The sequence below is a fragment of the Branchiostoma floridae genome, chromosome 18 (genome assembly GCF_000003815.2).
Source record: "Branchiostoma floridae strain S238N-H82 chromosome 18, Bfl_VNyyK, whole genome shotgun sequence".
NCBI lineage: Eukaryota > Metazoa > Chordata > Leptocardii > Amphioxiformes > Branchiostomatidae > Branchiostoma > Branchiostoma floridae.
The window spans coordinates 8,912,636-8,939,912 of record NC_049996.1 but is presented as its reverse complement, the minus strand read 5'-3'; the positions used below and the strand labels follow the sequence as shown (position 1 = coordinate 8,939,912).

The following is a 27,277-nucleotide window of genomic DNA, read 5'->3' as shown; positions in this document are numbered from 1 at the left end:
TTTTAGCATATGGTATATGACTACTTGGTATAGGAACGGGAAAGGTTGTAATCCCATTCGTGTTTCACACTGGGAAAAGAGTTTTTGTAAAAGGCAATTATGGTTTGATAAAACGTCTCTTCTGGTGGTAGGTGTAACAGTGCGAGCAGCGACGTGACATCATCACGTGACAACCTGAACATCTTTGACACGGCCAACGCTCCTGGTGCCAAGTACATGCAGTCTGACACACTTCTTATGGAGGAGGAGAGAAACAAGCTGCTACAGGTACATTTGTAAACAGGAAACTGCTGGGACCAAGTAGTCCTTGAGATCTTGTGGCACAGCGGTAGCGTGTTTGGCTCGGGACCGAGAGGCCTTGAGTTCGAATCCTGCCATGTTGCCTATCTTGTGCCTTTGGGATTTAGGCACTTTACACGACTTTCCTCATTTCACTCAAGTGAAAATGAGAAATACTTAACATACTATGGTGGCTTCCATGCACTGGGGAAAGGAGGTTTTCATGGTCAGGGCTCGAAATACTTTTTTTCTGAATACCTGCACTGGTGCAGGTCACAGTGAAAATTACCTGCACCAGACAAATTTTACCTGCGCCACTCTGAATTTATGAAGGTGCATCATACTAAAATTGTTCAGGAACCATTGCTATTTTTTTCTTCTATACTTTGTAGGTGGTAACAGTCAATGCAACTAATAACAATCCACATACACTTACATCATATGACACTTATGTATAAAACCCAGTACATGGACCAGTGCAGGTGAGGTGCAGCTAGACATCAGAAATGCCTGCACAGCTCCAATTTCACCTGCACTAACCTGCATATGCAGGTGGTATTTCGAGCCCTGATGGTGTTTCAAGAATCTCCCAGTGGCTTTGTCCGTAGTGCTGAAATGCTTGTGCCTGCTACAAACTGTGGATTTAGCTATTTTCAAATAACTGCTTAAGATACAAGGTAGATACAGATTAGGTTTGATTGATTTATTGAAATTGCAAACAGTACAATACAAGTGGGTCACAGGCAGCAGTATGCTGGTGTCGTGGCCCACATATGAATACATATATATCAATTGGCACATTGGGTGAAACATTTTGTGATGCTGCTTACTCCACAAAACGTCTAGGATCTGTTTTCTTTTCTGTCTCGTAGGTACAATTTAATGATTATTTCTTTAGTTTGGTTAATCAATTTCTTTTCTAACTTTTATATCTATTCTATTGTTCCTGTTTTGTATGTTGTATGTTGTATGTTGTACGGATCAGTCATATGTGCTTTGGAGAGCCAAGTGCATCCGAAGGGTGACACATTTTATCTTCCTATCTTCCTAGTTTTTTTAAATTTCATTCTGTTATTTCTGTTACTTTTGTTGACTTTTGTTGAGAAATAAAGGTCACTTGACTGAAAAAGGTTACTAGTAATCAATTTTGACAGAAAAAGATTCAATTATCAGTTTGCCTTTTCTCTTTTCTTTTTCAATCCTTCTTCATTCTTTTTGTGTTGTTTATACTGTTATCTATGTACCCATGACCCTGACATATTTAACCTGTGATGTTACCCAGGATTCAGTGCAGCTGCGTGACCTATGGCTGCAGATCCAGCACCCAAGCCAGGGCATGGAGTTCCAAAACCATCGCTACCGGCTGCGCACCTACACCAACTGCATCGTGGGGAGTCAGCTGGTGGACTGGCTCATCAAAAGGGACAAAGCAACATCAAGGTATCTCATCAAGATATAACGCTAGTTCACCTTTATCCGTTGAGTAACCTATATCCGTTGCTTTCAAAAACAGGGTATTTGGGGATATCACATTGACAGACATAGGTTTCAAATTATAATAATATTTTCAGTACATTGCAGTTTAAAACTACCAGCCATCGGCTTGATGTGCCTAAATACCCTGTTTTGAATAACAACGGATATAGGTTACCCCGCGGATAAAGGTGAACTAGCGTTGTATCTGATCAAGATATACATTTCTGTCAGCTTCTGTTTGTTCAGACCATTGTAGTGTATGGTGGCTGGCACATAGAGCAGCAGGTTTCCTTGCTATTTCATAAGCAGGGTATATTTTTACAGGGAGGAGATGTTAGCCCTTCGTGTTAACATGCTTGAGACACCTCCTCGAAGACAGAAACCCCATTTACGTCCCTTCCAAAAGTCAGGCACAGCCCCAACTATGATGTCATACATAGGATAGAACTGGGGTTATATTTGTACCAACTAATTGGAATAGGGCTGGGTACCGGTACGGTGTACCGGTACAAAACCATTCTTTTCTTATTGGACTGGTCCAGAAAAACTGGACCTGAAAATAATCTGTGGGCCGGATGTTGGACCTACTGTAAAATGAACAGATTATATGAACAGGCATTCACAAGGTTTGGGGCGTACCGGTCGGAGAAAAAACAAGAGCGAAGTAGAGTAGAGTCATTTCTACCAAGTTTTACAGTCAATCGTACAAAGGTAGTTAGCTTTGTAGGAGTCAAATAATTTGCAAAGTAGATTTCTTTGTATCGAAATGGACCATTGTCCATGGATATCGTCCTGAATCAGGATCAGGTTCAGGTCGGGACCTGGACCTGATCCTCTGGACCTGAACCGGACCTGGACCTGAATTTTCTATACCGGTACCCAACCCTAAATTGGAACCAGGAGCTCAGCTGTAAGGCTACAATAACATTTTTGTTGTCTTCTGTGCCAGACTTTTGAAATCCTAAACCCTGCATTGCAAATGAAGGAGTCAGAGTTCATAGGCAACTACATGTAACGCTATCGTTTCACCTTTATCCGCAGAGTAACCTATATTCGTTCTTTTAAAAAAACTTGGTATTTATGAATATCAAGTCGACGAACAGTGGTTTCAAACTACAATATTTAATGTTTTTGTGTATTGAAAATGTTGCAATTTGAGGCCAACGTTTGGTGACTTGATATCCATAAATGCTTTGTTATCAACGGATATAGGTTCCCCCTCAGATTAAGGTGAACTAGGGTTACCTAAGTGTTAGAGATTTCGCCAATGACCATACAAAAATACAACTCTCATCCCCTGCTACAAAGTTTACTTTCCTAAAGTTGTTTCATGAGTAATAGAATTTACCGTAATTTACGGTATGTTGTATCATAGGCAATGCAATAAAGGTATCATTTTGTGTTTCTGTTGCTCCTATTTGGACACAGGAAAAGGGATGGGTGTATGTGCAGGTTAGCCCTGGTATTTTCTTACATGTTGTCTTTAAGGCAATGTGATGGTCAAGGTACAAGTGATGAAAAGATGGGTATTTCTAGGCCTCAAAAGTGTGGGATTTCATCAATGTGAAATGTACATACCAAGGTTATAAGACACCTGTAAAATTTGTATTTTTCCATTCCCGCTTACATATATTATGTAGTCCTGAAACAAATGGACTTTTCTCTTGTTCCAATGAACCTGTATGCCACTAGTATTGCCAAACCAAATACTGAATGAAACCTTAGTCAGTGTATAATTAAATGTTCTGCTCTCTTAAAAGCTGCAATAATCTTATGTTTTACTCAAGTGTGCTAGAGTTAGAAAGAATGAAAATTGCTTTCTTAATATGTACTTTTGGCATGCCACAACTAATTCTGATCCGGTAAATTAGAAATCAGAATATAGAATCATAACCAGCTCAGCATTTTGAATCACCTGTCTTGAAGGAAACCTACAACAGTTTGACATTACAACATTTCTCTTCAGAGTACAAGCAGTTGTTCTCGGCCAAGCCCTGCTGGACGCCAAGTGGCTGGAATGTGTGACCCACACGGACCAGATCTTCAGAGATGAGTACTCCCTGTACAGGGCTGGGGAGGTATGTTTTCCTTCAGGATTGAACTCTATGACTTGTGACACAAGGAGTGCAGATAGATTGATGTTGGCTTCATGGCTTCTGACACAGGAAGTGAAGATTACAATGGATGTTGGGCACATCTAGGACCAGGATGTTAGTGAATTGGGCCTCTAGGATTTAACAAACTCTTCTTCGTTACACAACGTTCTTTAATTTTTCAGTGAACGTTTCAACGACCATATGTTGCCTTCATCAGTACAAAATTCCTCTAGGATGTTTTACAAGTACTGTACTGCTATGTATACATGTACATACATTGGTGTAATGGGTAGGGTGTTTGGCCTACAACCCAGGGATCCTTGGTTTGAATCCCCTGACATGCCTTTGATGTTGCGCCCTTGTGAAAGGCACTTAACACGACTTTCCCCATTCCACCAAGTTGTAAAAATGGTGGAGTGGATTTCTTGCTCGTTATGTATTGTTAAGATGGCACAAAATACATTAGAATATCATCACAATCAGTGTAAAAGATTCTGTCTTGCATTTGTCTCATACTTGGTAGAAAAGAAATTCCTGTGCCAGACTGTTCATAACAGTCTCGTACATAATTCAGCACCAGGGACAGATCCCTACTGCTTGGTTATTATTGTTAATAATTATCCGTTATCTTGCTATTTGGTGCATATTATTACCCTGATGTCTAACATTCATTAGCACAACCACTCTGGTTAGTTGTTAGGATTTTCATCAAGCTGTGACTACTTTTTAAAGGTAAACACACGTACCTCCAAACTTTCCATGACTATCAGTCCATCTTGATCACAAAGTGACCTAGTTCTCGCGAGAGTTTAAAAAGTAGTCACTGCTTGATGAAAATCTTATTAACTGTGTACATACATGAATCTCTTCATGATACAACCTATCTATTGTTCAGATGGCGAACCATGAGTTGGAGAGTCCGTCGCCGAGCACGGAGACGGGCGACACACCCACCATGGAGGACGAGTGGGAGCCGTCGTGGTTCCGTGAGATCCAGCGGGACGACAGGAGCGAGGATAGTAGCGCCGATGAGATGCTGCTCATCGACAAACCAGGTAATCTATCAATCAATCAATCAATCAATCAATCGATCAACGGTTCATTATTCAGTTATTCAGTGCCACTTTGTTACTTGTTAAATGAATGTCCATATGCTGCTGATTGTCTTGCACTAGTTTTAGTCAATCAATCAATCAATTAATCAATCAATGTTTTATTTCAACTGTAGTTTTTTTCAAGCTTGGAATGTGATGTGTTGTAGTATATTGTTTAATTTCGTGCTGTTATTCATATGTATGCCCAAACTTGGTCTTCTGTTATATAGCTATAGCTTCACAGCTAATTGTATACTGTTGCTGTGTGCATGTACAGTCTACAGCATTGATTGGGTAGATCTGTTTGTAACTTTGTAGAATCATACCTTGTGTGTGCTTTCGAATATCTTCAAATCTGCATACTTCTATCTTCAATCAATACACCAGAAATGAATGCACAATCAACTGATCGTTCTCTCTTTTTCTCGCCCTGATTTTTCCCATCCCTTCCTTCCTTCTCGGCTGCGTAGCAGAAGCTCCAGTGGCTCAAATAGCCATAGAATATGAAGGCAGCAATGATGATGATGATGATGACAATGCCGATGATGATGTCATACAGTCAGGTAGAACGCCCTTATGTGTGTGGTGTTTTGTCTTTGTATGTTTTCAAGCCTATGATTCTGAAACTATGATTGTCTTTAGAGAATTGTGGTTGTGACAAACTTTGGTTTGAATTGTGATCTGTTGGTGTCACGGGATACAAATGTTTCAGTTTGAACTTGGACTGCTTAATATATTGTGGTGGCGTGTTGGGTCTCATTGATTTCTGCTAATTGTATGCCTATGATTGTGTTTATTGTTTCTCTATACACAACCAGGAGCATGCTATGTTAAATCTACAAACACTATATTCATACCTTCTATAATGTAAAGTAAAACATAATCATTTCAGATGGAGCAAAGTCATCAAAGTACAAGAAGACGAGTAAAGAGACCCTTCCTGCAGCCAAGAAGCCGGTGGACTCCCTTTCCGAGTCCACGGAAGAAGGAAGAAAACAGGCGACTTTTTATCTCGATCTTAAACCTGACAATGTCAACTTCAGGGTCAAGAAAACCAACAGCAACAGAGCAGCCGCAAATGTAGAACCTGAAAAAGGTAAATAGAACATGTACAGTAAATATACATGGGATCTTTGTTTAGTACATGATTGGGGAACTACAACAATGTACAGTAGCATCCAGTATGATCATCAATAATTGATCATTCATTGGCCAGTTATACTGGAAAGAGCTGAATGCCTCATAGATTCTCCTCAAACAAATTTTGAAAAGTGCATTACAGATTGCTACGTTAGATTTAATCAAATTCTTCTTCTCCATGCTCCCTATTGTTATCTTTGAGGTCTCAGAATGTGTTCAATTCCATGATACTTGAAGAGATTTTTTAAGCATCATAATTTTTACAATTCGTCTTATCCTTTTTGAAATATGGTGATGTTTTATAATAATTGTGGTTATTCTATACTAATTGGTTGCCATTGCTAATGCTGACCATTAATATTTTCTTGTGTGATAACAGACTACTTAAATATAATAATCGTTGTGATGTGGGTTGTTTTTGATTGCATGATGATTTTTAGGTAATGTTTAAATGTGCATGATGAAGGTTGTTCTAATTGTGAAATAGACTGAGGTCATGTTGATTTGATATGGATGACATCCTCTGGGAAGCCCAAACTGTAGTGAGTGTGTGAATAAAAAAAATAAGTTTGTCAATAGACAAAGTTGCCTTAATTGTGTAATCTAAGTGGTCATGAGATTTTAACAAATAGCTTAGCATTCCTCTTTGACATTAAAGTTGACTTAGGCATTCTATGACATTAGTATTCATTTTCTGATGTTTATCTTGCACATTACGGCATATATTTGCTCATTTTGCAACTGCTCAAAAAACATGTTTTAGTGGAATTTTACAGTCAAAATTGATGCACAAGCAGATGTCATTCATATAATCGAATCAACATGGACCATGCAAAAATCATTGTAACTATACAATGCTGAATTTATGGTATGGATGTCTGAATGTACTACTAATGACATTTTGAGCAATTAAACCAAATCAAGGATCTTATTGTTTTTCCATGTCGCTAATCAAAGACAAGGACTTGTACATATCAGTCTTCCCCACCTTATCTGGAAAGTACGGTAGGTTTAGCAATCTCTTGATAATTCACTAACTGTAAATGCACTGACAATATATGAGCATAAACTAAAACCGCTAATTCTTTCTCTTACATGTATGTCTTATAGGATTGTAATTAGGTCACACAATTAGTTTTGGTAAAAGAATTCTAAGTAAAGTTGATTTCCTGAAATATGAATCATGCAGACAAAGTCAGCCATCACAGCTGCAGTGTTTAAATTTCCTGCAGAAAGTAGACGTCAAAATGTGATTGTCACTATGCATTTGTGCCACACTATATCAGTTGTCAGAGAGGATAAGCAGGGATTGGTCAGTTATCACATGACATAGTTCTAGTCCCAGCAGAGGGTATCCAAGATATGTGATGATTGGTCAGAATAGTTCACATGACATTGTGTATATCCTTCACACTTTTCCACTGTGACAACACTTTTGTCTGATATCATCACTCAGTCTGACAGTTTCTCCTCATTCACATGGCATAGTAACTGTTATAGTTACATTGTTTTATTTGTTAACCCCACAGTGAGTGTGAACTCCCAGGACTCTAACCTGGAATCGTCACAGTCAAGTCTGGGGGATGACCTGCTCAAAGGTTGGTGTCCTGTCTACATTTTATAGAATATGGTGAAGGTTCTGATAGCTAGGTTCAGGGCGTGGTCACATAGGTTGTGCAATCATCGCAGGATTTTGATGCCACAGGATTTTCAAGCAAGCTATGATCGTACCGACTACCAACAAGGATCTTAGACAACCTTTTGTATAGCAAAGAGAAATTGATAAAAGAAACATATCCAACGTAAAACATATCCAAGACAATCACAATTTATCCTTTAATTATATACCTGTAGTTTGTACTACTTGTAGTATTCGGAATTGGCATTGTATGAAGTCAACTTGAATTATAAATATACTAATTGGATTCTGACACTTGTCTAAAAGACAAAGACACTAATATCATTAAATGATATCTACAATGTAGTAGTCAATTACTTTGGAAATTAATGTTAGTAGAACTGGTAACAAGTTGATCATCTTTTGTTTGTTTTCCTTTTTCTGTGATTCATGTGTTCAGATTCTTCCCAACCCATTATTGTGATTCTTCCAAAGGCAGTTATAAAACTACCAAAAGGTAACAACACATACCCTGGGAAAATGTGTAGTAGATTAACAGTGTTTTCCTGTGTCGATATGTCTAACACTAGTACAATAAAATGGTATTAAGTGCACCCCCCCTTTGTGGCAATGCTGTTGCCTCCCTTTGGTAGTATATTGTAGCTAGATAACAACGACACATCTATTTTTTATGTTTTGTGTTCTGGAAAATTCTATGGTCAGCACTTTTCAGTGGTAGCACTTGGGTCAGAAAGTAAGTGTTGTGGGTTTTATGACTTGCAGAGGGCCTTTTAAAAAATTTGTAACTCATGCATTATGGGGAATGATGGAATCTCGTTAGTTTTTGGCATGTAGATTTTAGGTTATGATTAACAAAATATGGTATATATTATGCAAATAGCTACCTAATTTCCACAATTAAGTAATATTTTTGTAGTGGTAGGAAACAAAAAAATTGAATGTATCATTTTAAAATTGAGTCATTAGGAATCTTGAATTCTGAGCAGTTCTACAGGTAGAAGTACACAGCAAGATATATTTATTCATGATATGAGGCTACTGTATGTACTCTAACCATAGAACATCAATCTTTTGTTGTGTAATCAAATATATAATATGTTCTGTTGCAGATGCCCTGTTCCTTGGGAAGGAGTCGCCCTCCCCATACGAGGTGGAGGCTCCGCGAGGCTGGCAGATGTGTGAGTCACTCCGAGAGGAGAATGGTGAAAGGCTGGCTATGAAAAGACTCTGGTGAGCATGCTGTTTTTCTACATTATCATTAGTTATAATCATTTAATTTGAGTAGAGTGTTGATTCCTATAATGTAGCTGCTTTATACAATGACGGTTAGACATCCAGGTAGTAAGATATGCCAAACAGCAGTCACTCTTACTTTTGTTTCCTAGCAGACTTTCTAAAATTTGTCTTCACCTCCTTTGCATATCAATTCATAGTTACGGTATATAACCTGCTCTTCAACTGATCTGCTTAGTGTCACTGACAAAAGGTAGTGAATGCCTTTGCCATTTTTGACCAGGGTTGCCATGTATAAGCGAAGGGTGCATAGTCTAGTGGTTTGCGGTCCTGCCTCTGGAACTAAAAGCTGTGAAATCAAATTCTTGCTGTTTCTCTCACACGACATGCATGCTACTAGAAAGGGTTGCAGTCCTTAGGACAGATGTTAAGCCATGGTCCACTGTTCATTGTGCTTGTCAGAAAGAATTTCTCTGGTACAGCGAACCTGTAAATACTGTACATAGCATCTTTCTTCTTTCATGACCAATGAAAGACTAGCTTTTTAGTAAGCTAAAACTGTTTTTATCTTTATTATGTGTGTGTTTGGTACAGTTCCGCTCATGACCAGCACACGGTCTCGTTTGTACGCCAACTGCTTCACGAGGAGTACCTGTCGCTGTGGTGGAGTGACATCATCATGCCACTGGTGAGGCAGATCAGCGAGACGGTGCGCCCGGACGTCAGGCACGAGAATGACAACATGGACATCAGGCAGTATGTCAAGTTCAAGAAGGTACATTCAATTTGTATTGAGGCACTCAAGCTTCCCCACCACGACGAGGTAGCAGTACAGGGGGAAGGTATACAGTAGAAGCCGCTTAATTGCGCGCCCTATTTGTCAGTGAATTTCGTGCAATTATCCGGCTGGTGCAATAATGCAAAGTTATCTAGCTGGACCGCACCGGTTTGGGATTTGGGGATTCCGTGCAGTTAACAGAAGTGTGCGTTAATCCGTTGTGCAATTTACTGGCTTCTACTGTATTAGACGTAGACTTAGATCCTTCACTCAGGGCGATTTGGGGGCAAAGTCTCTGCTTCCTTCAGGCTAGCCCCAGTTGGTTGCGAGGTCCCTTTGTTAGTTTGAAGCGTATGCCTCCAAGTTAGATTTGGTCTACCCGCTTTTTTTTTTACTGTGTCGGGTTGCCTAGTGCAGCTCTGTTTTGGCATGTCTGTCTGCAGTTATTTTAGGACATACTTTTGAGATACTTTCAAAGTATAGACTGTTTTTAAACATAACCCGTTATTCATATAAGCCATTTACTTTTTGTCTGAGGTGTTCTTAATTTTTTCTTGATAGAACTTTGAGGGTACATGTTGGTTTATTTCTGACTACAGATCCCAGGTGGCCACCGATCAGATTGCTGCTTCGTCAACGGAGTTGTCTGTACCAAGAATATTGCACACAAGAAGGTAAGAGCGCTTCTGTTCTCAAGTAACTGTAACCACAGTAACTACAGTACCAAGGACATCTCCCAGGAGGTCAAAAATTGACCTCCCTTGACCTTCATTTTCTCAAGACCTAAATCTCTGTTTTTCATCTGGTTGTAGAGGTTGAATTTTCTTTAGATTACATGTTTGTCCATTTTTCATGGAGGTAATTTCTTATGGAGGTAATTTCTTTCCCTGTGCTGTGTTACATGTAGATGTCGCACCACATCCTGAACCCCCGTATCCTGATGGTTAAGGGATGGATCGATCACCAGCGCACAGAGAACAGACTGGCCTCCATAGATCCCATCGTCTTACAGGTAAGAAGAAGCTTCTCTTATAGGTAGCTCTTAACATGTAGATGAGTGCATAATATTCTAAGTATTAACTGTAAATCCCTTTGATATTGGGGTTGGGAGTAGCTCACATTATGAGAGCATCTTTTCTATCCGGCCTCCATCGATCCCATTGTCTTACAGGTAAGAACTGAGCACCTAAATCCTAAATATCCTGAATCATCATCATCATCGGTCGGCTGCGGCGCAGGCAACTGTAAGTTTCTTCCAAGACCTTCTGTCTGCGTCTTCTGGAAGGAAAACATTCAGGCCTGTAGTATCCTGGTCTTCACTCTTGTAGTTCATGATGCACTTCTTATTCTGACACTGATTTTCCAATCTGGTCTAGACCTCATTAACAGTTTTAGCATCAACCACATGCTATGGGAAGAAGTTCCAGTCTTTTACAGTTCCGACACTTAACAGCTGACCTCTAACTCTGCCCCTATAGCTAGTGGGACTTTGAAAACAACCATACGAATCTACACACCAAACAGGTCTTATACACTTACATTTTGGTGACATCCTAAGGTGTATACAAAACATGGAATCTTCCTTTATACCAAGCTCATCACCAAGTATTTCTGTGTTCTCTAGGAGAGAGAATACCTGAAGAACTGTGTTGCCCGCATCACATCACTGAACCCCCGACCTGACATCTTGCTGGTGGAGAAAACCGTGTCTCGCATTGCTCAGGACCTACTGCTGGAGGCTGGCATCACTCTAGTACTGAACGTCAAACCTGTAAGTTCTTTCATTCATTCAATTCATCCATCCATTCATCCATCCATCATCCATCCGTCCATCCATCCATCCATCCATCCATCCATCCATCCATCCATCCATCCATCCATCCATCCATCTATCCATCCATTCATTCACTCTACATGTATTTGAAAAAAAAAGACAATAACAAATATGGTTAAAAGATAGAATGGCAATTAGCAACGAGATAGTGGCTGCATCTCTGTCACAAATTTGTATTTTTATTCTTAAGCTATGTGTGTTGGGCTTTGCTCTTAGACTTGATAGATTTAACCTCAGTGTCAGTAGCAGAAATAAAAATTGAGGAAAACAAATTGGTTTTGGGGTTGATTTGCTTGTTTCTATTTGTTTTGCAGGAGGTGATGGACAGGATAGCCCGCTGTACCCAGGCTGACTTGATCCCATCCATTGACCAGGTGGCCAAGCCTACACTTGGCTTCTGTCACAGGTTCTACCTACAAAACCACCTCATGCATTCAGGTAAAGGTATACGCGCTCTACAAGCCCACAACTGTTTTCTTCCGGGGAAAAAAGTACCCTATACTGTTTATAACGGTGCTCGGCACACAGGACACATATCTGTGTACTCAGTCTGGGTATAGCAGCTTTTACACAATTTTTGGAAACTTCGGTTAAAGATGAAGTTTAGTGTTTTTTTTTCAATTAAAAAATTTTCATTCATTTTCTAACTGTAATATCTAAATGTTAATAATATGTAAGTATCCCATTTTCCCCTATATTTCAAATATCAGTTCCTCAAGCAACTGGACACGATTTTGAAAAATGGTCGTACATTTCTGTTATCATAAAACCTGCTCTTCAACAGATCTATTCAGTGTCACTGACAAAAGGAGTGAAATGTTTGACAGTTTCCAGAATCATATATCCAAGCAGTTGCTTGAGTAGTTGTTACTTGGCGTATCTTGTTACATGGATGTCTAACCGTCATCTCATCTATGTTCGCCCTATATTGTATAGGTGACAACAAGACGCTGATGTTCTTTGAAGGGTGTGCCTCCCATCTTGGATGTACAGTAGTCCTGAGGGGAGGGTCTGATATTGAACTCACAAAGGTAAATACTTACTCACACTGTTCAAACAATAGAGTTAATTTCATTTTCATGGTCTTGTTTTAACTTATCTAAATGCTACTATAAATGTGGGAATGTTTGCTGTGATTTTATGTTTTACAGTCACTGTGGTTGGACCCCTTTAGCAGGAAAACCGCTGTAACATTAAAACCCTGTATGGCAGTTTCATTCATTAACTTAAAACCACTGCAAACACTTCATTTTCTCCCTGCTGTGAAATTAAATCCCCACAAACCTATCCTTTTTACAATATATAAACTTGCATTTTTTGCATCTTTTCTGATGAAATACCTTTTATTCACCTTTTCCATTGTATTTCACCAGAGATGTACTGATACTCACTTCTGTTGCCTTTTTCTTGTAGGTGAAGCAGATAATGCAGTTCATGGTGTACATGTGCTACCACTCTCGCCTGGAGATCTCTTTCCTCATGGATGAGTTTGCCATGCCACCAGGACAGGCCAACACGAAAGGCAGTCCTCCCCACACAGCAATCGCTGAAAACAGCAAACAGAAGGACAAACTTGCTGAAAGTGGGAGTCCTGTTGAAGAAAAATCGTCCGAACAAGAGAAGGAAGCAAAGAGGCCATTGAAGGAAGTCGTAGTAGGAAGCCCAGAAGAAGAGTCACCAATGGAGACCAATATTCAGGCCGATTTTGCGCACCCGTTGCAGCGAAACTGGCGCTCAGCAAGCTACGTTGAAATCGGAGACAGACAGACGCAGCTTAACTCCCTTATTTCCCAGTTCCAGAATGAGGTGTCGAAGCGAAAGCTGTGTACGTCTCCATTCCTAAAACACGACATGCCTTACCTGCTAACCGAGGAAGGTAACCGTTGTGTCCTGAGGAAGTATTTCCCAATCCAGGTTTTCTGGTCGGGTCGTTTTGAACTCACTCCTGAGCACGAGAAGCAGCTCGAGAGGGAACGCTCAAAACTCTACGAACTGGAACCCATGCGAGGGAAAGAGAACTCTCTCCACTTCAACAGTAGATACTCAACGTCGGGTGTCAACATCGTTCCTCCCCACTCCTTTCTAAGTGGACCGCTCAAAGATCCGATCACCAATCAGCAGACGGCTGCGCTTCTCGCAGAATTCCGTGCTCTCGGAGGGAGGCTTCAAGAAAACAAGAAGCAAAGAAAAAAGAGGAATGCCTTAAAGAATGGCAAGAAGAAAGAAACGAGGAGCTTTGAACAAAGCATGGATGTGGTCAGCTTGGCCAGCAACACCAGCAGTGGATCTGCTGTAGTCTGGGAGCAGAAGCGCTTGGTTTGTACTCATTCATTCATTTGTTTGTTCATTCGTTCTTTCGTTCATTCATTTTGTTTATAATGTAGATGTGTACAATGGGTGTTCAGGTACATGTGTATGTGTATGTTTTGAATTGCCTTCTGACATGTTTGAGTCAAAGTTGGTAGGTTCCAAAGAACTTGCTATCTCTATAAGAATTCCAAGTCTTCTTAGATATGTATCAATTTGTAATAAACATTTGTTTTAGCTAGTTTTATAATGTAAGCTGTAATGTAGCTGTAGTAAGCCTGCATGGTCATGAATCCAACTGCACATGCGCAGGTCAAGGTTGAAGGCCCCTGACTAGAAAGCATTTTTTGTCAAGATTAACATGTACATGTCTGTATAGGGCCTACCCCTGTCAATCTGCATCACAATATCCAGACATATTTTGATGATGTCTCAGGGAACTTAACCTTTGACCTGCGCTTAAGCAGTTGAACCCCTGAAAGGGCTTGTTACTCCCGGTACAAATGTATGTCTGTTCCAGGATTCCTGGGTTGTTCTGGGGGATCACCAGGTCCCGTCAGACATGACTTTGCCCAATCAGACTGAGGTGAACATGCTACAAAATGTACCTGTAGCAGCATGGGGAGTTTTGCCTTGCATGTTCACAGCTCTGTTCACCATCTTAAATTGCAACTGTACAGAAGCAACTTTTGTTTAGAAGGGAGAGTTACTTTATCTAGCTAATATTTAGATATCATGGGGTGGTGACAAACGCCAGTACATGTACTTAACCTCTCCCTGCTACCCAACCCCATAACTAATACACATTAGGTGTAAAAAGGCTACCTTGTCTGGATGAAGGTTAATTGGGCTGTAATTAAATGTACATGTAGCTCTGAGGTGGTACTCATAGAAAACATCTTCCCTCTTGGTTATTTTGTTCTTGGTGTAGAGCATGACTAGTAATTCAGAAAAAAGAGAATTGGAATGATGGTTTCCTTGTTGCATGAAGGGTGTATGAATGCACTGCTTGGCAGGGTTGTAATAACCTTACATATAGTTCAGAGTTGTCTCCAGCTTTAAACTTTGTTCCATCCCACTCATTGTTTGTTTGGGAGCTCATGATTGTTGGTCTGAAATCTATTTTCCGTTACGAAATTTCGTTTTTCACCAGTTTTATGTCATGATGTTCAGATTTTTTGGAAGGTGGACAGGATTAAATTTTTTTCCGTCCCAACAGTTAAATTTCCATCTCGGGACGGAGGCATGGTTCCTGGAGACAGCGCTGCACTAGTTACTATCAGATTTAGTTATCCATCCTGCTACTTACATTTATAATAATAATAAAAATACATTTTGTATCTCACCTGCCATTCCTCTGTCTCCAGGTGGACTGTATGGACCCCAGGAATCACCAGCACATCTCAGTTCTCTTCAGTAGCTTCTCATCAGCTTCAGCCAACGCACCCAACCCCTGTGTCAGCCCATGGTCAGTATAGGGAAACTTATTTTTACTTCTTACCTTTGCCAGTGGTCATCTGACAGGGCGGTAATGTTTTTGCTTGATTATTTTATTGCTCTTGATAGTGACAGAAAAATGATTGGCACTTTGTCAAGGTTGAATAAATGTGCTATATTGTGAAAGTTTATTCACTACAGAGTGAGTAAAGAGGCTGATTTAGAAGACTTAAGCCAGAAATGCCAAAGAGATACTAGAGTTGACATAGAGGCAATGAGAAGAAAGGAGAGGGATGGGCTCCACCTTCCAATACAGTGCCATGATAGACACAGTGGATTACAACCCACTACCCCTACAGTATTAGAAAAGGCTTTGTACTTTTACCTTACCCTCACAGTGTAAACCTGCATATGCTGGGGCTGTCTTACACGTTGCATACAGTTGCCCCTGTAGGACTTAGTGCGCCAGTGGACGAGAGGGTGGAGAAGGAAGGGCACACCCCTCCTTCACCTTAAAAACCCAAGTGCAGGCCAGGCAGACGGGGCCTAACCCACCCTGTCTGCCTACCATTGTCTTCTGAGACAGACGCATGCCAACAACAACAGTGTAAATAATCTACTTTCTTCATGATGAAGGGTTGTTACCATGGACTTCTATGGGAAGAACGACATCACCCTGGGCGCGTTCCTAGAGAGGTACTGCTTCCGCTCTGTGTACCAGTGCCCCAGCGAGCTGTGCGACACGCCGATGGTGGAACATGTGCGCAGGTTCGTGCACGGACAGGCCAGTATCGAGATCACCATGCAGACGCTGGCCAGCCCTATCCCTGGTCAGCACAACAACATCCTGCTCTGGAGCATCTGTGCCATCTGTAAACAGGTACATTTACCTAATAAGTACTGTGATGGTGCTTCACAGCGAAAACTTCAAACATGCAACGAGTGCAAAAATGTCAAGAATTATAGTACACCTTTCCTGTGTATATACATGTAATAGTAATCTGCCTGCCATTTATTTTAACCTATACTATAGAATGATTTTACAGCTTAGAGTAATGCCATGATCACATTCATCGCAGACCATAGTACGATGTTGATGAGATAGAATGTTTAAGCAGGTTGTAACAGTATCGACCGCCAACAAGGATCTAAGACAGCCTTTTTTGTAACAAGACAGATAAATTTTGTACGACACATGAATGACTATCCCAAGAGTGCCTGTATTTCGTTCGAAGAAGAATAAGAAATATTCATGCCTTCAAGTACCAGAGTTTCTAACCTACTATTGAAGTTAGATGTGCAAAGGTTAGGTGTGACAGGCCATTCAGTAAACATAATAAAACCAGCTGCTGCCACGCTGCATGTCTGTGAAGCTGGTGTGTTACGCTAAAAGGGTGGTTATACAGGTTATACATACTTAGATACAGCTACAGTTTGTGATCATACAGTTTATACAACAATTGTGCAAGGAATGCGACTGACAACACTGAACTTGTTCTGTATCCCATTGGTACTCCAGGTCACCCCCATCGTGCCCATGTCAGTGGAGTCCTGGTCCATGTCGTTTGCAAAGTACTTGGAGCTGCGTTTCCAGGGCGGTCGGTACACCCGCCGCGCGGCCCTACAGAACTGTGCCCACTCCCACCACCTGGACCACATCCAGTGTTTCGCCTATCGACACTCTGTGGCCTCCTTGCAGTGAGTAATGGCCTTTGGTTTGTTGTCTTTCACAGATCAAAATGGGCTACGTTAGGACTGGGACTCATTACCGTATGATAAAACACAAACTACAGACCCTACCAGCTTCAAGGATACAGTCTATCTATGGATAAAACTGAAATTACAGTAATTCTGTTATAACATCCCTAGATGCTTCGCCCAAACTGAGTGTTGCTTACTAAAGTATCTGGACACAAATAAGTATGGGATTTTGAGAACCGTTCCATCGATGCTCGATGCTCATGACAGAAAGGCCCAAGTCCTAGCATAGGGATTTGGAGATATACATAAAAATTGGTCAGAATGATACATAAGCTTTTTTCTCCGTCCTACTTATAGCAATTGTATGTCCATAATGTATTGTCCAAAAGGATCCCATGCTCTGATGTCTGGATGGTACAGAACACACCCTGATGATGCTGATAATTCTGAAATGTTAACTCCCCCAGGTACCATTTGGTGACCCTGTATGAGATTGCCTTGCCCCCCATGCTGGTGGCTATCAAGGAGAAGGGACATGATCCCGACACTTTCTTTGACCAGATCAAAGATCTTGCTGAAAAGTAAGCTACCATTTTTCCTCTATTTTGTCCTGATACATTTGTTTAAATCAGGAAGTATGTTGCCAATCTCATCTCATCCTGTCTCATCTATCCCTTTTAGTCTTAGGCTATTTGACCATTGAGGCACCACAGAAAATCTGGCAACCACTTTTCTCCTATCTTCTTGTTTTCTTGTTTTTCTCATTATTTCACTCAGATTCATGTCAGTCCATTCTATCATCTTTCCATCTTTTCTGTTGCCTAAGTCCTCTTTCTTGACCGCACAGGCGGTTTCTTGCACAATGTTTGATTGTCCCAATTACTGTGACATGTGGCCGTATCGTTTCAGTTTTCCATAAATTCTTAACTGTGGTTATGTGTGTATCTTGCATATTTTGTTCTAAATTCAGGAGAGTGAAACTGTCAGAATTCAAGAGGTAACTGATGATTGATCAGCTATTGCTAACAAACACATATTTTGTTCCCCTACCAGAGGCCAGAAGCTGTACACAGCCATCAAGGACAGCATAGACCGCATCATGGCTCTGAAGGTGGACTCATTCTCACACGAACGGGAGGAGCAGATCGAGTCTCTCCTGGCACAGGAAGAGGTATTGAACTACTAGTAGGAAGATTTACTGTTAGTTGTCACTTTTGTAACACTAAGCCTTTTTTCCGAAAATAGTTTCATCAGGTTGGTAGATCATAGCACATAAGAGTTTTCTTTTACACAACCAGTTTTTCTCACCTGCTGACATCTGTCATGACACCTTCCTCAGAGCTTCTAACTGGAGTTCTGCTTCTACATCGGCTACATATAGCGGCGAGAAGCAGAACTCCAGTTAGAAGATCTGAGAACGATGTCTGACAGACATCGAAATGTCAGCAGGTGAGAAAAACTGGTTGTGTAAAAGAAAACTCTTATTGTACTAAGCCTTTTGTTTTTAAGGGCACACATATATTGATGTTCCTTGTACCAGTTCCGTGTACCAAGTGTGCAAAGTCATATCCGTTGACTTTTGCTGAAAACAAAAGTCAGTTAAGCAGCTGGACAAGTTTTGTAAACGTTTCAGACAGCATCCACTGTCTTTTGTCAGTGACTAAATAGTCTTATATACCCAAGACGTACATGTATGTAACCATGAATCCATGACTATGTATTCCAACAGGTATTGAATCAAGACTTTATGGTCTTGGAGTTGTATCATAGATTATGTTTAGTCACTGACTGATGTCTGACCATTTACAAAACTTATCTAGTTACTTTTGTTGAAAGTATCTAGCCTTTACTGACACACATTGACTTTTCTACAAGTTTTCTCATTTCCTGTTATTTGTTTCTTCCCTGCCACCACCACCACTACCACCACAGATGGAGTTCAGCCACTTCCAGCACTGTTTGGAGCAGCTCAACAGTCGGGTGGTGTCAGTGTTCCAGGAGGATGAGAACGGAGATGTCTCCACTTCCTTTGGTAAAAAAATGCTTCAACTTCTTCTTTATTTGCGTGTCTTACTTGTTGATCGGTGCAATGGCCGAGTGGGTTTACCTTGCATTCATTAGGTCGTGAGTTTGATCCCGGTCGAGTCATACCAAAGACTTTAAAAATGGTACATGCTGCTTTCTCTGCTTAGCAATCAGCATTCGGAAAAGAGTATGGAATTTGAACACACACCACTAGTACCAGTAGACTAGCCCCCTGCTGTAGTGATTGTACAAAGTTGCGTGGCTAAAGGGCTACTCAATTGGAGATGGGTGCCACCCTATGCACCATCAGAAGTGGGAAGGACTTTGATTTTGATTGACTTCACTTTGTGTACTTTGGGCCTTGGTTTTCTAAAAAAAAATGTTGAACTTGTTTTATTCCATCAGTTTCCTTTGAAAATCCTTAATCCCAGTATTGTGAAGTTTTGTGATTCAGGAGTCCTGTACATGCTCTGTTCCAGATGGCCCCCTGCTGATGTGGGATGTGGTGGATGCGATAGTGAACTTGAAGCGCCTGCTGAGCGAGGCCTCCTCCACCTGGAACGCCCGGCTGCAGGATTTTGTGCACCAGGACAAGAACAAGAAGTCCAAAAGCCCCATCCTCAGGAGCAAGGAACTGGCTGTTGACTTTGTAAGCATTCTTTTTTCTTTATTTCTGTTATCAAGATGGTGCGTCTGTATTGCCTAACAGTTAGAATGTTGGACCTGGGTTTGATACTTACCTCAATGTTACGGCCTTGGAAAAGGAGTGAAGCCCACTAAAGCTCTGGACTGATATGTCTTAAGTAGAATAACACACACAAATTTGGTGTGCTAGTTGGCCAACATCTGCTTATTTGCCACTATAGTGCACTAGGAGCCGTGATTCTATTATTTTAAATCTAGATGCACAAGTAACCATATCATCCTGATCAGTAACAGCAGTCTATACTGCATCTGAAGAAGAATTTGAAATGTCTGTTTTGTCAGCCATAATTTTTAGACTAGTAATCTTGTAGTAACTGATTCTGTCATGCATTTTTTTAATCTTTTGTATTCCATAAGAGAGTTAGTAAACTACAACCGATGCTATACTACCATGAAGTCTTTAATTTCTTTTATCTCCCAACTCTGCTAAGCAGGCCAACCACAGCAATACTTCCTCTCCAAAAACACCAGGACAGACTCCGAGAGGGAGTCAGGAGGACCTTTTGTCTGCTACAGGTCAGTCATACAAGTTGTTGTCAAACCTATGGATGAGAATTTTGAAGTCATAGATTTTGAAATGTAGTGAGACTTTCTCATTGCATTTTTGGTTATAGTATTCAGATGATTTTACTCATTAGCAAAGTTTCCTCCCCATATTTCTAAACTTCTGCATTGCCAACAGTAGCTGCTAGGAGGCGCTTTTGTTGCCAGCCATGTTTGCTTCACATTTATGGTTTATTTTGCTGCTCCGTTGAAATGTAGATGAAGATGCTCTGGTGATCGCAGAAAATTACTACAAGGCAGAGGAAGGTGAGAATTTGTAAAGCACAGTTTTTACCTGTCATTGAATTTTTGTCTGGATCAAATTCTGTGGATCCGTGGGTCTGAGCTACTAGTAGATTCTCAAGAAGTGTTATAAGGGGTTGCATTTGTCTTTTTCGATGGTGACCTAAAGCCTGTGTATGAGGGAGCTTATGCATTAGGCTCAGTGTAAAAAATAGTGTTAAAGAACCCAACACACTTATCAAAAAAGAGTTAGGTGTGATCACCCAGTATGCTTGGTTGAAAATTTGTGCCGTGGAAAGGCTGTTGTCCAGTTGCATGAATAGCTCTGAGATTCTACCCGAGGTTCCTATCTAGGGATATGTTTGCATTCATTTCATTTCATTGTTCATAGTCTTGCAGTGCTTCAGTTCTCTGTTTGGTGGCATACATGTTATGTACATACATGTATAAAACTCACCTCACCGGTCCCATAGCCTCACCGGCCATAGGGGCAGCACTTCCATCAACATAAGTTTTCCACCTTTGTCTGTCCTCAGCCAAGGTTGCCAGATAAAACTGCCAGCATGTAATATGCTAGGTGGCATGATTACAATGTACATGAAATTGCCACCATGTAATATACACAATATTACATGCTGATCAGATGTGATGTGTTCCTTTTCTTAACAGACGACCAGCTGGAGCAGTCCGACACCTCCTCATCAGCTGTTATAAGCTCCTCTCAGTCAGAAGACAATGGGGTGGCCAACGCCCTGCAGGGCGCTGACCCCGGGAGTTTTGTGGTGTGCAGCATTCCGGAGGACACCATCAGCCAGTTTGAAGGTGATCTATGAGCTTTGTATAGTTTATGACAGCTTGACCAAGACGATGATCTATTTATTTTATTTATTGGTTTGGCTGTTCAGAACACACAGCCAGAGCTGCCCAACTAGCCAACAAAGGGCTAGCCCTGCTGACAAAAACAGAGACAATGCATATGGATTTGGACAGGATACTTATCAATAACAATTTTCTAAGTTCATAAAGGATAGGAATGAAAACAAAAAAAGGAACATTTATATATACATGGTGTAGGATGACATACATATTGATATCGGATATCAAGTTGATGATCTAGTAGCAGTAGGTAGTACAGGTCCCTGAAACGTATGGGCGGCAGTTGGCTACGTTTCTAAGCGGCTCTGTCCAGTGGGTTTACGCAAGGCTTCACACATTTATTCCTAACACACTCGTTTGAAGATGTTCTTGGTCGACCACAGTATCTGTTGTATGGTAACTGCAATTTGGGGATAGTGCTGATGCAACCACTGGCTTGTTCAATGTGTTCATACAATGTGTTCATAGCAATGGATCGCTGTCCACGACAGCATGTTTAGCATACAGAGTATGCTCAAGGCAAATGAACAAAGAATAATATAGACTGAATTTGTTAAGTTTTGATTTTTTAAGCTTTAAACTGACATCATTATAATGATTAAACAATGCATATATATATCTTTTGTAGCTGATGCACCTGAGGAAGTAGATGTTGTACCAGACAGGTGAGAGTTTCACTTTTGTAAGATATCCTTTTTTCATAAGCTGAAAACCACTTATATATGTATACTGTTTCTGAACTTTACAAGCAGTTTCAGCTAGAGTGTTTCTTATACATTGCATGATGTTTCTTCCAGGAAAAACAGGGAGCAGGAGTCAAGGTCCAACTCCTGGAAAAGGAAGCAGTCAACTCAAGGTAAATGTTCTTGAAATTTTAATCATTTGAAAATATACAGAGCACAAATAAACCAAATATCAAAGTAGGAAAGACATTTTCCTTGTGCGTTTGCTAAGTAGTTCATACATGTAAGTTGTGAGTTTGATTCCTGTCCGAGTCATACTTAAGCAGCTGTACTTAAGACTTCAAAAAATGGTACACACTGCTTTCTCTGCTTAGAAATCAACATTTGGAAAGAGTAGCTATGGTAGTTGAACACACTGTAGTGATTGCGTAAAGCTGTGTAGCCTAGAGCTATAGAAACAGACATAGGCAACACTCAATGCACCATTTAGTGCAAGAAGGAATTTAACTTACCTATATAAGGAATGATGGTTATGTAATTCATCACAGAATTGCGTCAATGAAAGTTAGACATTTAGTCAATAAGATATGCCCAAAAGCAGTTACTCAAGCAACTAGATATGATTTTGGAAATCTTCCAAATCATATCCAGTTGCTTGAGTAACTGCTTTTTGGCACATCAAAGAATTGTATTGAGCAGTGGCATGTGTTTTGAGGGATTAGAAACTTAAGTAAATATTGCATTGTGAAAATTCAATCTTTTTTACAGATTCTGAGAAGAGGACTGTGAAGACTCTCATTGCACAGCTTCTGCCAGGCTACAGCCTACAACCTCTCCCCATGGCATTGTAAGTACGGTATCATAACATATGATACAATCACTTATTTAAGTTATTAGAACTTGAAATGTTTTTAAATGATCACATTTGGGGTTTTAGTGGCGTGTCACAGTACTGCAGAAAAACTTACAGTTTGATATCTTTCGTGAATCATTTCGTGAAACCACATATGTCAAGTGACTGCGAAAGACAGGTTGGATTGTAGTTTTAGACAACTAACGGTTAGTCTAATGCTTGTTATAAGACATTAACATTGTTGTTGGTTTATTACAGCTCCCCAGACAAACACTACCTGTTGCCAGTGTGTGAGAAGGTGCCAGTGGTTGTGTATGACCAGGAACCCAGCTCTATCATAGCCTATGCTCTCAGGTACATGTTGTGTACTCAATGATTTGAATGAATTTAAGAATTTACATCATCATTCAGCTGACAGACAGCAAAGTCTGATGTTCTCTCTCTTACGACTAGTTGCTGTTTTAGAATTTAACACTGGTGACTTCAAATTTGGAAAGACTTGTACACCAGCATTATTTTAAAATCAATCAAAATGAATGATCAATGTTAACTGTCAAATAAGAAAGTACTCTTTTCTCATATATAACTTTAGTGTACTTTAATTTTTTTTTGGAAGTAATAGGAATGGGAAGGAATGGGATTAGTCTCAGTTTGGAAGGTGACTTTCAAAATTTAAAGTGACCAGTTTTACTTTTTCACTTTTATAACATGAAACAGTTTAGAATTTACTTTTTCATTTTTATAACATGAAACAAAAACAAATGTAGATCTGCAAGCACCAATGTCATGTCCTGTTTCCTGTTCCAGCTGTAAGGACTATGAGACACACAGAATGGAAGCCAAGAAGCAACTACCTGAAGAGAAGGACCCCCTCCAGCAAATCAGGTGAACTTTTGCCACATACATGTACAATGCCCTAATTTTTAGATGTTTGACTGGAACTGTTACTGTAGTAAACCCTGTTGCCACTATTTGCTTTTAAAGAAAACAATTATAGCTTGCATAATCCAGTGGTTAGCAGTGCCCTGCCTCTGGAACTAGAATCCACGACGTACAAACTACTAGAAAGGATCACAGTCCGTGGGATGGGACATTAAGCTGTGGTCCACTGTTCAATGTACTTGTTGAAAAGAGCTAGGAGAATTTCCCCAGTACAATGAACCTGTAAATACTGTACATATAGTGTCTGTCTTCTTTGTCACGACCAGTGGAAGATATTAAACTCTTCATTGAGCTTAACTGACTCAGCTCACTTTCTTTTTGTTTGTAAAGCTGGTGTGTTACAGCAAAAGGCCATGATAAAGCTAAAGCTAAAGCTGCCATGCATCACATTGTGATGCGTAGTCCCGGCACCCATCTCCGTTTTTAAGCCCTGGGGTCACACATATATAAGTCACTACAGCAGGGGGCCAGTCCACCGGTAGTGAAGTGTGTTTAGCTTCCATACTCTTCCTCTTTGCAGAGAAAGAAGTATGTACCATTTTTAAGAGTCTTTGGTATGACCCGGCTACAGCATACTAAATGATGTTCCATTCTATCACCAGTGTTACTCCGGTCTCCAAACCCTCCAAAGGTGGAGACAAAGTCCCAACAGCTTCTCAGGACACCACACCTGAAGCGCCCAGCACCAAAGGCGTGCTGTCCTTCTTCCGTGGGAAGCACACCCCAGAACAAGTCTCTCCCAACACCAGGAGGAAGAAGGAGAAACAGTCTAGTAATCTGGCTGGCATGGACAGTGTGCACTACAACCCTTCATCATCGGACAAGGACTCCTTTGAAGAATCAGGTATATTGGAGGCTTTCTTAGTCCAGACCAATTTTTGACATTTTAAGGTGAAAGTATTGCAAGTGGTCATCTTAAAAGTAGAGGGCAGAGAAGAAAACTTTAATATGACTGCATTTACTTCATGGAACTGAGTGCTCCAAGGCATAAATCTGAGAACCAACAAGTTAAAAATGTGTCGTCTTATAGTTTTATTGTGAGTTGTTCTTCCCTATCAAGCTTGTGATGAGGTGTCAAGTATACCTTGTGTATTTGGTATCATGTCCTACTTTAACTTTGTGATTTGGGGTTCTGGTCTGGTCCTCCATGGAATAATCCAAACACAGTTTGCATATGTCGCTTTCGAAAATACTGGAGTCGAACGTCAGAAAACAACACTTACAATTTGTTTGTATAGGCCATCAGGTGATCATACCAGTGATCATGTTTTTTTTACCTCAGGTGATGCAGAATACACCATATTGTATTCTCTAGTCTATTTCCAGGAGTTTAAAATTGGAAGGAAAATAAATTATGACATTTGTTTGTTTTGTCTATCCCTGCATAGGTTATGATGACACAGATTTCCCACTGTTTGGCAAGGATATTCTAGAGAAGGGCAAGAAGCAGGCACCAACCCCTCACATAGAGCTGCGTAAGTACTGTACATGTTCATGTCTCCTTATGTAGAGCTGCGTAATTACTGTCCGTTTCCAAAGAAAAGTTTGCAACCATACAGTTTATAGTATCAAGAAGTTGCTAAATGAGAAAATAAAAACAGTACATTACAAAACAAGTGCTTTTAAAAAAAGCTGGCGTTTCGTCTACGTTTATGAGTGTGAACTGTCTCTTTCTTGAAGTAAAATCTGTTAGAAAAAGTCACTCAAGAGCTGTTGCGTCTATAAGAAAAATTGTTATTTTGGAAAGGAGTACTGTTTAATAGCTGGTCTTGGCTTACAACTTTATTTTAAATTGTACAATAAGTTCATTATAAAATCTATTAATATACTAGTACTCAGGTACTTATGTACACTTGAAAAAGCACCATCAGCACTGTGACAAGATTCTATCTAAATTGACTACCAAATGTCAAACAAATATCCAAACCAATTAACAGCTACCTCATCTCTATTATACTGGTTTCCGCATTTACAACATTTCTTCCTTGCTTTCCTGGATAATTTTGCTAATATTCATGAAAATTTCCATACTTTTGTGTCGAGCGGTGTGACTTTCCACGTCCGTGTTGTCTGAAAACTTCTGAATGAAGTCGATACTGAACAATGGAGCATTTGCTACTGTAAGAAAGGATCGCTGTTTTTGATGGAGTTTCATGCAAACAACATCAAGAGCCTCTGTTTACATCATGAATAGTAGTTTAGTGGCGAGTGTTTTGCGAGAATCATCTTACCGCGCATAGGAGCCGCTGCACGGTATTTTCCATTACCATGAACAGAAAAATTGGAATGCCGGGTTTGGAATCTATGTTCATAAGACAAAGGCCTTGCATATATGAAATGAATACTAAACTAATAAAAAAATGATATATAAAGATATAATATCAATAAATAAATAGAATATTTATATATTATCTTCAATATTTAAAAAGAAAAAAATCCACTCCTGGGCTCGAACCAGGGACTTTCGGATCCGAGGACCTGTGACTTTACCGTTTGAGCTAAGTTGTTACGTGTATTACCTGTGAGTGTACATCATGCTTTAACCTCACTACATAGTATTATTTATGTCGATTTTCGGTCGCTTTCTTGATAAAATCATTTTTTCTTAAATAATAAAAAAATGAGATATAGAAATATGATATCAATAAACAAATAGAATATTTGTATATTATCTTCAATATTTAAAAAGAAAAAAATCCACTCTCGGTGTTGCGAACCAGGTACTTTCGGATCTGAAGACCTGTGACTTTACCGTTTGAGCTAAGTTGTTACGTGTGTTACAAGTGAGTGTACATAATGCTTTAACCTCACTACATAGTATTATTTATGTCGATTTTCGGTCGCTTTCTTGATAAAATCACTTTTTTTCTTGTGCAATCTTGTGGAATAGATATAATATGGCCATTTTCCAGGATATTGAAGTCCGAAACCACAATGCAATGGTATTTCCGAACAGTCCTACCTCACAGCGTTCGTTCCTAAATGGTGGATGTGAATGGAGTCTGTCGCCTTCTATAGTGGTCACCAAACGCAAATAACCAATTGAAATAGCGCCAAATGAAATAGATAAGCTTACAATCCCTTAATATCATTGAATAAAAATAATAGCCTAAGATTAGATTACATTATGAAATATATTAGAAATCTACCTATGAAAGTCTAATGTGTCTTCAGCTTTTTCCATCAGAAAATTCACATTTCCGTAGCGGCTACATGCGGTTGCCTATGTCACGTACAAATCAGGCTGACGCAACAAACGTGAAGGTCTTGCCATATAAGGCAATGGTAGAACAACAAATGTGGAGGGTCTTCATCCTATGCTACACAGTGTTGAACCATTCAGGCATTCATGCATGCACCGATCCATCGAAGCATCATTGAAGCACTGAAGGT

At 40.1% G+C, this 27,277-nt stretch overlaps 1 protein-coding gene across 11 annotated transcripts in view; it reads left to right on the top strand.

Annotated features, from left to right (window-relative positions):
- LOC118405695 (1-phosphatidylinositol 3-phosphate 5-kinase-like) overlaps window positions 1-27,277 on the top strand; it is a 40,751-nt gene that overhangs the window by 6,508 nt on the left and 6,966 nt on the right. For 5 of the 11 annotated variants that reach the window (XM_035805310.1, XM_035805312.1, XM_035805319.1 and 2 more), the window contains 35 exons: window positions 132-267; window positions 1,562-1,719; window positions 3,722-3,833; window positions 4,747-4,906; window positions 5,416-5,508; window positions 5,838-6,041; window positions 7,043-7,090; window positions 7,615-7,683; window positions 8,164-8,220; window positions 8,834-8,954; window positions 9,552-9,732; window positions 10,335-10,409; window positions 10,643-10,747; window positions 11,360-11,506; window positions 11,884-12,007; window positions 12,506-12,600; window positions 12,983-13,885; window positions 14,397-14,462; window positions 15,244-15,344; window positions 15,950-16,193; window positions 16,833-17,011; window positions 17,482-17,595; window positions 18,068-18,185; window positions 18,947-19,046; window positions 19,519-19,688; window positions 20,179-20,260; window positions 20,507-20,554; window positions 21,200-21,352; window positions 22,035-22,071; window positions 22,204-22,262; window positions 22,858-22,936; window positions 23,201-23,296; window positions 23,750-23,827; window positions 24,487-24,728; window positions 25,273-25,359. In XM_035805310.1, the coding sequence (XP_035661203.1) occupies window positions 132-267; window positions 1,562-1,719; window positions 3,722-3,833; window positions 4,747-4,906; window positions 5,416-5,508; window positions 5,838-6,041; window positions 7,043-7,090; window positions 7,615-7,683; window positions 8,164-8,220; window positions 8,834-8,954; window positions 9,552-9,732; window positions 10,335-10,409; window positions 10,643-10,747; window positions 11,360-11,506; window positions 11,884-12,007; window positions 12,506-12,600; window positions 12,983-13,885; window positions 14,397-14,462; window positions 15,244-15,344; window positions 15,950-16,193; window positions 16,833-17,011; window positions 17,482-17,595; window positions 18,068-18,185; window positions 18,947-19,046; window positions 19,519-19,688; window positions 20,179-20,260; window positions 20,507-20,554; window positions 21,200-21,352; window positions 22,035-22,071; window positions 22,204-22,262; window positions 22,858-22,936; window positions 23,201-23,296; window positions 23,750-23,827; window positions 24,487-24,728; window positions 25,273-25,359 (4,841 nt within the window). The remainder of the gene's footprint in view (window positions 1-131; window positions 268-1,561; window positions 1,720-3,721; window positions 3,834-4,746; window positions 4,907-5,415; window positions 5,509-5,837; window positions 6,042-7,042; window positions 7,091-7,614; window positions 7,684-8,163; window positions 8,221-8,833; window positions 8,955-9,551; window positions 9,733-10,334; window positions 10,410-10,642; window positions 10,748-11,359; window positions 11,507-11,883; window positions 12,008-12,505; window positions 12,601-12,982; window positions 13,886-14,396; window positions 14,463-15,243; window positions 15,345-15,949; window positions 16,194-16,832; window positions 17,012-17,481; window positions 17,596-18,067; window positions 18,186-18,946; window positions 19,047-19,518; window positions 19,689-20,178; window positions 20,261-20,506; window positions 20,555-21,199; window positions 21,353-22,034; window positions 22,072-22,203; window positions 22,263-22,857; window positions 22,937-23,200; window positions 23,297-23,749; window positions 23,828-24,486; window positions 24,729-25,272; window positions 25,360-27,277) is intronic. The other 6 variants (XM_035805311.1, XM_035805313.1, XM_035805317.1 and 3 more) reach the window with 6 other exon arrangements.